The sequence below is a fragment of the Limulus polyphemus genome, unplaced genomic scaffold (genome assembly GCF_000517525.1).
Source record: "Limulus polyphemus unplaced genomic scaffold, Limulus_polyphemus-2.1.2 Scaffold1449, whole genome shotgun sequence".
Classification (NCBI taxonomy): Eukaryota; Metazoa; Arthropoda; class Merostomata; order Xiphosura; family Limulidae; genus Limulus; species Limulus polyphemus.
The window spans coordinates 174,168-186,994 of NW_013667059.1; the positions used below are offsets into that span (position 1 = coordinate 174,168).

At 33.9% G+C, this 12,827-nt stretch overlaps 1 protein-coding gene across 1 annotated transcript in view; it reads right to left on the reverse strand.

Annotated features, from left to right (window-relative positions):
• LOC106463628 (calmodulin-regulated spectrin-associated protein 1-B-like) overlaps window positions 1–12,827 on the reverse strand; it is a 52,008-nt gene that overhangs the window by 11,513 nt on the left and 27,668 nt on the right. The window contains exons 9-12 of the mRNA XM_022391166.1: window positions 9,888–9,990; window positions 6,519–9,030; window positions 6,033–6,160; window positions 214–440 (exon numbers count right to left, since the gene is read on the reverse strand). Coding sequence (XP_022246874.1) covers window positions 214–440; window positions 6,033–6,160; window positions 6,519–9,030; window positions 9,888–9,990 — 2,970 coding nt within the window. The remainder of the gene's footprint in view (window positions 1–213; window positions 441–6,032; window positions 6,161–6,518; window positions 9,031–9,887; window positions 9,991–12,827) is intronic.

Consider the following 12,827-nt stretch of genomic DNA (forward strand, 5'->3'; position numbering starts at 1 on the left):
CTCTTCTGTAAACAAGTATCTAAAGCTACAAACACATAATCTGAACCCGCTGCAATTCTACAATTAGAAAAACACTACAGTGTCCAAGGACTCATAATCATACCACTACAATGCACTTTTAACTCTCTAACTTTCATATTTCATAAACAAAATAAACTATATTATCTTATCTCTTTACTTTATACTGAATCAAACACATTAATCCAGAATTACTCTCATAGCTCATTACTGACCTGGGTTTACTTTTAGAAAGAGTTCCACTTCTACTAGGAGTGTCACGAAATGAAGAACCCAAGCCCATCCCACCAGATCCACCTGGGAGAGGCAGGCCTTCTTTTTCTGCTTCATCTAAAGCTTTCCTCTGTCTATATTGTTCAAGAATTTTTTCTCTCCTTTGCTTTTCTTCTTCTTTCTTTCTTTCTTGCATTTCTTTCTTTATCCTTTCAAAATATTATATTTTATGACCATCTAAATAGTGGTATCAGTTGTAGTATTCCAAACTGATCACACTAAACCATATGCATAAAAATCATCTGTAAAACTCCCATACAATAATATTCTATTAGACAGGTTTGCAGCTAAATAAATACTAAGCAAGGTGAGTGATATGAAAGATAACGTCTACAAATTCTGAAACTAGGTAAGGGATAGTTATCAAACAAAACAGTAATTTTATAGCCAAAATGAAAAGGAAAAAGAAACAAAATTACAGTAGTATTTTTTGTTCACATAGTTTGCTTATTACTCTCATCTAGAATTAAAAGTTGCAAATGTTTTGTTTTATTCCGAATATTATAAACCTCTATAACATATCTGCAAAATTTTATTCACTAGCTTTGTCTAGAACTACATAAATTTTTCAACACTCCAACACCTGAAAAATAAAATAAAAAAGGATGCAAGTATTCTTTCTCTTGGTGGTTTGTCTGTGAAAAAGAAATATCTATGTGCACACTTTTGCACATAAAATCTTCTTTAAAATGGCTTTCAAAATAACTTGTATTTTGCCACTATGGGAAGCAGCTGCATAAAGTAATATGTATAACAAGGTCAGTAGCGAGTAGCAGCTAGACAGAGCACCTAGCGATCACAAGTAACCAAATATTTACTTCATCTCTTGAAGATTTTATGCTACTTGTTTTTAGCTGTACATGTCAAATCAGTGATGTATGAGAAAACACTGATTAATAAAAATAGAAAACACCCTCCTTTCTTTTATTCAGTCACTCTTGTTCCCAGAGTTCATTTCACATACCTCAGCTCTGAACAAGTTTCATCTGATGTCATTGCAACTTCCTGCTCTTTTTCACATGTTGCCATCCTTCAACATAACACATTTTGGAATCCCATGTAATCTACTTGATAATGTAGGTAATATTCACATTTGCATATTATTTCCTTGTAATAGATGCTTCCATTAAAAGGCCCAGTTAAACAATCTATATGTAATTAAAAGAACAATGTGTGTCAGTCAGTCAGTCAACACCTATATGTGTGCTAGCTCACATGAAAACCCAATATTCCTATTGGCTAATTGTACTGTGGTGCTTTTACGTTAATACAAGTACAAATGTGAACAATACTTAACATGCACTGTTCTGTACTGGTGCAAAACTATGACAATTAATTCAGTAACATAAACAACATGCAAGGAAACTCATTAAGTTAATTCTTTACCTTTCTGTGGCTTAACAGTAATGCAATACCATTACAACTCAATACAAATTCCAACAGGAACCTAAAAATTGACAATTAGGCCTAAAGTTTAAACATGCTTCCTATGCAAAGCACAAGTTTACACACTATATAATCTACAACCATTAGCCCTAATAGTCACTGCCACAAATTCATTCATTTTCAATGCCCTACAGCTAACACATTGTGTGAAATAAAACAATTACAGGTTTCAGGTGATACACAAATGCAATTTAGACACTGTATGAGGTGCAAGAGGGCTTATAACAAACACTTGAGGATAGTTGATTTTTACACTTCTTCATACCATAATTTTAAAAATTCACTATTTCATAACATCGCTTTATCAAGAGTTCAATCAAGAAGAAATCTCAAGATCTTAGTCAAAGGTGGTGATTATCCACAAACACAAAGTGCCTATACAAAAAATGTGGTATATAGATTTCATTCATAGTCCTTCCATGTTTTTACACGTCTTTACTTTAAATCTAAATACAAAAATTCCATATTCTGCTTATTAGATTTTAAATTCATTCATGTCTAACTACATAATAAAGCAAAAGCATTATTCAAAGGATTCTATCTATTTTAAAACATATACCCTTTTCATATATATATATACACAAAGCACAGCACATGCTTTGTATGCAGGAAGTCAGGGATACAATCTCGTCAATATCCATTTTTTATTTTTTTTTCCTAAACAATGTTTCAGTAGTCATATAATTTTACTATATACATCATACTCAAACATGAGTTTATTCCCTTGAAATGACTAAAGCATAAGTTACAAACCTAAAGGAATGAGATTAACTATAGTTACACAAATGATTCCTATACACTAACACAGAAGTATGTCACTGTAGATGCTACATGTAGTTACAAACATAAGGTAAAAACTGTTAACTGTATCATTACATGAATGATTCCTATATGGTAACAATGAGGTGTCCCTGTAAGTGCTACCTGTAGTTACAAACATAAGGTAAAAACTGTTAACTGCATCGTTACGTGAATGTTTCATACATGGTAACAATCAGGTGTCACTGTAGGTGCTACATGTAGATACAAACATAAGGTAAAAAGGGTTAATTGTATCATTATATGAATGATTCATACATGGCAACAATGAGGTGTCCCTGTAGATGATACATGTAGTTACAAACATAAGGTAAAAACTGTTAACTGCATCATTACATGAATGATTCATACATGGCAACAATGAGGTGTCCCTGTAGATGATACATGTAGTTACAAACATAAGGTAAAAACTGTTAACTGCATCATTACATGAATGATTCCTACATGGTAACAATCAGGTGTCCCTGTAGATGATACATGTAGTTACAAACATAAGGTAAAAACTGTTAACTGCATCATTACATGAATGATTCATACATGGTAACAATGAGGTGTCCCTGTAGGTGCTACCTGTAGTTACAAACATAAGGTAAACAGAGTTAATTGTATCATGACATGAATGATTTCTACATGGTAACAATGAGATGTCCTTGTAAGTGCTACATGTAGATACAAACATAAGGTAAAAACTGTAAGCAGCATTGTTACATGAATGACACCTATATCGTAACACAGAAGTGTGTCACCATAAATAGCATCATCAAGGAACTGAAACACAGATGGAACAGAGGTGAGACCTGGAAAGTTTAACAAACATGTGACTTTCAGGGTCACGAAGTAACTAAGGTAGATATTTACATTCCCTGTCTTCATTCTTATTCATCACCACTGCTTCATATTTCTTTTGCAAAACCCAGACCATTTATTCCAAACCCCACCACATGGCCTTTTCTTCATTCCACTCTTTTTCATAATAGTTTGAACTTTTTTTGTTTCTTCATGTAAGATAAGAACAGTATATTCTCTCAAAAAAAAAGCAAAAGATAGTTATTTTTTTGCATTATTTCATACTTCAAAACCAATGCAAAAGAAGCCCCCAATACTTAATGGAGCACAAGATGTAATTATAAAAAACAAGCCTCTACCCTATTACCAATTCTACTTTCTCCATACTCACAAAAATACAAGAAATATCCACTGTGGAATTTTTTATCCAGAATCATCCCAACATCATTCACCGCATTCAAGATAGAAAGAAAATACAAGAATGTCTCAGTTGTTAGATGTCACTGATGTTTTAGCACAAAGTTACAATGGGCTATCTACACTATGACCACAGCAGATGATCAAACCCTAGATTTTAGCACAGTAAATCTATAAAATTACTGATGATCTACATCTGGACAACAACATCTGGAATGAAAATCATCACAATTAAACTGTGTACATGAAAACATTACAAGAAAGTGAACCTTGAAATGTTGAGAAAAAAAAAAACAACAAATGCTAATGAACTAGGAAGTTCCCTCACACAAGATAAGCACAAGACTAGCTCATTTCTATAACTAACCAATGTCCACACACTGGAGGGAAAGAGAAGAAAGCCAAAGGATGATGGGCTTTTCTAGAAGTAAAGAGAAATGATGTAACTAAATAAAATGATGATAAACAGAATATAAATAAATGCCAAAAAAAAGATAAACTATTTCTGAGATACTCTATCAGAATCTGAAACTTTAGCAGCATTGGATCCAACTTGGCTCTAATCTCTGTATGTAAGGAGTACTACAATACCTCTCACCAGATTATAACATTTGATCCATCAATCTTGACCATAATCTCTGTCTGTAAGGAGAACTACAATACCTCTCTCCAGTTAGTAACATTTGATCCATCAAACTTGACCATAATCTCTGTCTGTAAGGAGAACTACAATACCTCTCATCAGTTAGTAACATTTCATCCATTGAACTTGACCCTAATCTCTGTCTGTAAGGAGAACTACAATACCTCTCATCAGTTAGTAACATTTCATCCATCAAACTTGACCGTAATTTCTGTATGTAAAGAGGACAACAATACCTCTCACCAGATTATAACATTTGATCCATCAAACTTGACCCTAATCTCTGTCTGTAAGGAGAACTACAATACCTCTCACCAGATTATAACATTTGATCCATCAAACTTGACCGTAATCTCTGTCTGTAAGGAGAATTACAATACCTCTCACCAGATTATAACATTTGACTTTTGTGAGTACATACTAAATTATGACATTATACACACGTGGGCAGGTTGTTATATAAAAGTGGTTTGCTTAATTTGTACGTGACCTTTTGGTTCAGACATTTATAGTTTACTTATTCTTAATTAGAAGTTATCATTAACATCTCAGATTTTCCTACTTCTAAACAGTATATTTCAAAATATTGCTAAGAGCTTCTTTTTTTTTGACACAAACTACAAATTCAAAAATTATGAAATTTTCACACATGTAACATGGCTCTACATACCAAACACTGACTCTACTATGTAAATGTATATGTGAGTTGTGACATTTTCACACATGTAACATGGCTCTACATACCAAACATTGACTCTATCATATAGATAACTATTGTCACAACTCACATATACATTTACTAGTGTGAAAATGTCACAACTCACATATACATTTACTTAGTTAACTATATGATAGAGTCAATGTTTGGTATGTAGAACCATGAAACATAGTGTGAAAATGTCACAACTCACATATACATTTACTTAGTTAACTATATGATAGAGTCAATGTTTGGTGTGTAGAGCCATATTACATAGTGTGAAAGTGTTTCATGGTTCCACATACCAAACACTGACTCTATCATATAGTTAACTAAGTAAATGTAAGTGTGAGTTGTGACATTTTCACACTATGTAATATGGCTCAACATACCAAACATTGACTCTATCATATAGATAACTAAGTAAATGTGACTGTGAGTTGACTTTTTCACACTATGTTTCATGGTTCTACATACCAAACACTAATTATACTACACAGTTAACTAAGTAAATGTAAGTGTGAGTTGTGACATTTTCACACTATGTAATATGGCTCTACATACAAAACACTGTCTCTAGTATAAAATTAACTAAATAAATGTGGCTATTGTGTTATAGTTCAAGATAAACAAGTTTGTATTAGTAAAGACTGATTCATCATAAAGTATTATCTGTAAATTTAATCTGAGAAATAACTATTAACATCTAAATCTATGATTTGGATTGTGTTATCTTTTTTTTCAAATATTTGTATTGCAATATATGCTAGTCAAAGTATTTAAAAGATTATCAGTTTTTTGCTATGCCTCTCCACATCATGTCTCTGGTCTATCAGTTTGGTCACTGCTGCTTTTTGAACTCATTGCTCTTCCTTCACTTTAAACTGATATGTGTACATCAGTTAACATGCTGGTCACAGTTTGCATTACCTTTCTTGTTCTTTCTTCTTTGCATTTTCTTGTTCCTTAGCAATCCGTTTTGCTTCTTGTTCTGCTCGACGCTTCAGAGACATCATCATGATCATTTCCTTTTTCTTTTGCATTTCTGTTTCTGAATTCTGAAGAAGAAAATTACAAGATACAGGGCATTTTCAACTCTGCATATAACTAATTTATTGATTAAATCTAATATTAAAAGACTGTTGTAACTTTCAAAAGAACGAGTATTCTTTTTGGAATTATGAGTTTGGCTAACCATCCATATAAGTATCTCTATTACTACATTTCCATAAATACATTAACTTTTGCCAATTTCACGTAATTAATATGCGTGCATTTTTTTTTTTAATATCAAATATAAATAAATACAAGATATTTTTCACTAAAGTCAACAAATTATCTTCAAATCAAACTGATCACATATACTATATTGTTAACAAAATAAAAAGATGTTATAAATATATAAATAAAACTAACTGGATCAGGATGAACTAACTCAGCTCCTATTACGAAACCAACACCAGAAGTGTCTTTTTCATCCACAGGTTCACACACCTGTGCTTCTTTAGGTCCAGAAACAGCAGGAGGTAATACTTCAGATTCCTTCCCTGTAGGGGAAGGCAGGACTACCTGAGGTTTTAAAGGCTGTACTTTTGAACTGGGTTGTTGTGATTTAAGAGCCCGAGGTCGTAATTTTGGTTTAGGTTTTTTGGGCTGATCATCGTCAAAAGAAATATAAAATCCTTTGTCTGCATCTGCTTCACTTTTGATTGGTTGTGTAGGCAGCTGCTCACTTTCGTTAATAGCTACTTCAGGCTCAGAGTTCAAATCTGATGGAGGTGGAGAAACAACTTTAGGTTTAGGAACCCTAAAAGTCTTGCCTATCTGTGGCCTACTCGGAGGAGAAGATGGCTGTTCTTCACCACCTTTAATTGGCCGACCAAAATCATCAAGTTCAGGTCTAGAAGGTGTAACCTCTTTCTGTTGAACATTTGATTTGCTTATTTCTGGTTCTGGCACTGGCTGTGTTGTGGGCACCATATTCCTTGGAAGGAAAGAGGGTCCATGGGAAACCATTTGGTCATGAAGTTGGAATGGCTGTTGTGGTTGTTGCTGTCGTAGATTAGGTAGAGATGCTGGAGGACAAGTGTAGGACATTCCTTGATAGTGCATAGGATGTGCAGATATACCACTATATGGTTGAAAGTTCTGATCTGATCTCAATCCATTCTGGTAAATAGGATATTGGTAATTGGTTTGTGGTGGGTGCAGAGAAAATCCTGTTGTCTGTTGGTCCATGTAAGGTTGTCCATGCATCACCATTGGAGGAGACTGCCAGTGCTGTTGTTGAGGCATTGTTGGCACCATGGGTTGGCCCCACTGAGGTTGTTGCTGACTGGCAAATAACTGATCAATCATACCAGGTTGTACAACTTTTCCCCACTGATCTCTTCTCATTTGCTGACTGATGGTACCAAATGGATGCATCATTTGTTGTGCTGGCACCTGTTGGAAAGTTTGCTGGAATGGCTGCTGAAGCTCATCAGGTGGCAATCTTTGTTGAGGTAGTTGAAACTGCTGCTGAACCTGATCAGGATGTAGTCTCTGCTGGAAATGCTGTTGGACCTGATCAGGATGAAGCCTCTGCTCAATTTGCTGGGGCTGTTGGAATACCCCCTGACCATGAAGAAAGAATTTTTCATTGTCCATCTGCTGATTTATATTCTGTTGTTGAGTTAACTTTGCAATATCAGCATGGACTTCTGTCAAACTATTATTAATCTGTTCAACTGACTTTTGGAAATCTTCTGGGCTCAAATTTTCATCAGTTCCAATATCTGTAGTTTCTGATTCTGATCCATTTTGATTCAGCCATTTTTTCTTCACAGTGTCTACATCTTCTGCTAGTTCCTGAGCAGATAATTGTCTGCTTAACTCTCCTGACACCTGTGACTTTGTATCCTCTGATAATGAAGATGGTGTCTCCACCAATGCCTCTTCCTTTCCTGTACCACTATCTGGAGTGCCAGCTGTTGCAGTGCCACCCCTGGAAATAGCTTGTAGAAATGCAGCTTTTCCCAATCTTTGCCTCTGATTTTTCCATAAAATTTCCATTCGTTTTTTATCCTGTTCAATTTTTCTTCTCCTGTCTTCTAAAGCTAATCGAATATTCGACAGCTGAGAGGCAAGAGTAGTTTCTGAGCCTTCAGTAGGAGTTGTGACACCAGAGTCCCCTTGTGGAGAAAAGCTTCCTGGAACAGGACGTTGTTGTCTATGCTGTTGCTGCCAAGTAGTTGTATTAGGAAGTGCTGCAAAAGTTGTTCGTTTTTCATGATCAGGAAGACTTTTTTCTTTTGATTTGATCAAGCTGGATTTCAATGTATTTTTATCTCCATCACTGTTTTCTTTTTCTTGCTGCATGTACACAACATTGAAGGAGTTTCCTTGATTTTCCTTCAACTTGGACAACTGAGCAAAACTTGTAGTTGAAAGTTCTTGTTTAAAATCCTGATCTCTATTTTCTGAAAACCTATTGTCATCCTCACAAGTCTGTGCTTTTCTCAGCTCTTCGACTTCTGCTTCAGAGGCAAGCTGGTTATAATAATCCTCTAGTCCACTGCTTTCTTTACTGTCTTCGGGCTCATCTATGTTAGTTTCACTTGATCTGCATTGTTTATGATTAAAGTCAGCATGACTAATATAATTTTTATCACTATCCACATATTTCTCCAATTCACTTTGGGGAGAGTAGGAAATTCTCACATCTCCTTTATGTTCTTCTCCCATTTCTTGAGTTTTTGTATCACTGTTATTTCGTTCTTTTGGGAGTTTCGGTTGGGCTGGCATCAAAGGTTCATAAGGGAATAGCTTTCTACGAAATCCACCTGAAGATAGGGTGAAGGGTAGTCTTCGAAAATCTCCCTTCTCATATCCAAGAGGCTTTCGCTCATAGTAACCTTCCAAGTCATCATCCTCATCTGAAGAATATCTGAAAAAAAAAATAGATTTGCTTAAAATAAGATCATATTTCTTAACTATGTTTGAAGAGTTTATTTCTTGCTTGTTGTTAACTCTTTAAAACATAACCTAAGAAACAAATCTTTGCATATAGCAAGACTGAATAGTACTTAATAGTCATAAATTTTATCTAAACAGTTTTCATTGAAGCATAATGATGAGTTATCAAACTCAATGTGCAAAAAATTTCAAAATGAATGCTAATAAATGAAAATTAACTTTCTAACAAACATTACAGTAAGTGAAAAAAATCTAGTAAGCTAAAACAAATTTCAGGACGGAGTCCTGAACCTGGGACCTTTGGCTAACAGGGTTAGTGCTCTATTCAACTGAGCTTTAAAACAGTAGAAGTTATCCCTATTACTTTTCAATCATAAGGCTTTTTAACCCCATACTACTTTTGTGTTGTTTTGGGTTGATTTACCTCCATGCAACCAAATCATAGCAGTCTAACTAGATTCAAACATATATTTTTATATGGCACTTACTACATACAACTTAAACTTATTAGCTCCACATAAGGGTTACAATTACCTAACCTCTTGCCATCATACTTTGGTCATTTTCTATTATAAACAACTTATTAACTTCACATGAGGGTTATAATTACACTACCTTTTGCCATCTTACTTTAGTTCCTTTCTGCAAGTTAGATGCTTGAAGATATTGGCACTTACTACACTACAACTTAGAAAACTTATCCCTTCCACATAAGAGTAACAATTATACTATAGTACCTTTATGCTACATGCTTGCCGATATTGGCACTTTCTACATTACAACTTAGAAAAACTTATCCCTTTCATATAAAGGTTACAATTATGCTACCTTTTATCAGCATACTGTGGTTCCTCTCTGCTATATGCTTGCTGAGGCCTAAAGTCAGCTGACTGTGTCCGTAGTATGGAAGAGGTTGCAACTGGTGCTGAAACTACAAAAATGTTAAACATTTTATTTACTTTCCACCACTTATCTATAACATTTATCAAATTATAAAATATGATTCATCTGATAATTTAAAAACCAGATATCTCACCTGCTCAGAATCGACAAAAATAATAAAAGACATGCCAATTGAACTGAAAATCTTTGTAAAGAGAAAACTTATCAACCATGATTCAGCTAGATATAAAAGTGAAAGGAGTGATGCACTAGGTGGCACAAAAAAGTGCCTCTTTATATCATGATGATCAATCAGTAAAATGGATTTAAAACTGACAACAGCTGGAAGGTGAATCACTTGGAAAATGTATTTGTAATGGGCCACCTGCTGGATCACTCAGTAAAATGTGTTTCTAATGACAACCTGCTGGAAGGTGGATCAGTTGGTAAATTAGATTTATAATTGACAACCACCTGAAAGATATTTTCATTGGAGATGATGTTATAATAAATTTTTATGGATCTTCTCAAAGCCTATGGTTTTGTAGACTTGTGTTTTTATCTTGTAGCATGCCAGTGAAGACTGTTGCTGTTTGAAGTTAAGCACAAAGCTACACAATGAGCTATATGTGCTCTGCCTACCACAGGTATCAAAACCTGGTTTCTAGCACTGTAAGTCCGCAGTCATACCACTGTGCCATTGGGGGGGCAGCCAGTGGAGATTGTTCTTTATTAGTTGGTTGGTTTTGTGAAAACGACTTTTGACTGACAGATTGAATTCATAGATTGCTGATATCCAGTTGAATACAGTTCTCAATTTGTGTAGAATATTCATCTTTCTTAGTTGTTTTCTTTGTCAAGTATTTCACTTTCGTGCTATTCTATTCTACGAACTGTGTCCATAACATGTTAGTATAGCAGAAGAGTTTGGATTTGTCAATCTTACAACATTTTGATATCCCCCGAGTCACTGTCCTAATTGTCTTCCTGTCTGTCCTATACAAGACAATCCACAGGAACACTCAGCTTTATATATAACATCTTGGATATTAGGTAGTCTGTAGGTTATTTAAAATTTTTTAGTATTGGTCCCATTTTGATATAAACTTGAACTTTAAATTTCTTTAATGTTTTCTGAAAGTAACTTATTTTGAACATAAATAGCATGTTGATTTTGACCTTTGATTCTGATTCTGTTTTCTTGTGGGCTTTTCTGTGTGTATGTCTTGAAGTCTTTTAGCTATTCATTGACTTCAAAGACAGCTTGAAGTTGCCTTAATTCTTTCCATGGGTATTTGTTACTTCAAATTTTCTTAGCTGTGTTGAACAAACAGGAAACTTTTCCTAATTCTACTAAATGTGGATGGTTAGATTTGAAGCTCAAGTACTTGTCTGTGTGTGTTGATTTCCAGCAGATACATATAATTATACTATCATCTTATATGATTAACAAAACATCAAGAATGGGAGGCTTCTATTTTCTTTCTACTGGTCAATACATATTATTAAGCTATTGTCTTGTCTGATCATCACAATATCGAGGAATGGAAGACTTCTGTTTTCATACTAGTAGACATATGTGGATAGACTGTTTTAGGTTATTGTGGAATGATAGGTTTCTCTTTCCTTCACACTGGATAGTAACTTTGATGTTATATATCTGTGGATTAAGATCTTAAACAATCAAACAATCACAAAACTTGTTCACAAATAAATATATTTTACTAACAAAATTAGCTTTTTCAAGCTCTGAAGTGAAGGTTATGAGGCTCACTTACTTTACAATGATCTAATTAGGAAATAACACATTTCACTAACTCCTAACACATGTACAAATTATGAATATAAAAAAATCAAATCTCTCATAAGACATTTTTCCCTTTCATTCTTTCCTTTTTTTCTCTTTTTTTGCCCTAATGTTTTTGCAGACCAGTGACTATGAACCATGGTTCTACAACAATAGTACCATAATACTAGTCTACATTTTTGTTTCTTTTATTTTAACCCTATCTCAACAGTCAGATGTCAAAGGCCATGTCATCGTGTTTGTTGACTTGCATTCAAAATTTTACTGAACTACTATTTTATGAATCTACGTCAAAAAGTTTGGTATCAAATTGTAGATTATAATTCAAATTTTAATATTATACTTTAGTTAATTTCTTAGTTTAAAAGTAAATATTAAAAAAAAACACAGCTAAACATCAATTTTTGTGTGTCAATTGGTATGTTGAATGCAACACAAGTTCAAATTAGATGTTTGTGAAGTCAAAATACAAAATTACAGTTTTGTACAAATTTGGAACACAAACTACCAATATTGACAAGCTAAAATATATAATAAGAACGTCTTATCTTTTCTGTTTGCTAAGATATCGCCCCTGTACTGAATCAAACACAGTGTATCCCCAGCCCACCTCTTTCCATTTTTGGAAACGGTCCCTTATATACACTTACTTCTATATATGACATGAATAACCAATTGAATACTCAGAATGTCCCCCTAGTGGTTTTTTCAGCCATTTTGATGTGTTATTGTGCTAATTTCTTTCTATTCACACAAGATTTCAAACAATGAGGTAAGTCTTTAGTGAGCTTGAAATTTCATATTTTTTTAGACCAAAATACGGCTTAGTTACATTGGAATTCTATGGTGTCAATATAGTAATTTATGATTTTTTAATTATTTAAAATGTATATATAAAACCTTAAAAAAAATTTTTTTTTACATCCTCCACGTGGGAAATTTTATAAAGCTTAGCAACCTACGACAAGCAGCGAACGACTACAAAGTTTGTAACTAGTAGAGATAATTGTTTGCTTTACTTCTTTATTTACTATTCTATGTTTTAGGGAAAAAACTTTAAGAACTTATTTCAAAATAGC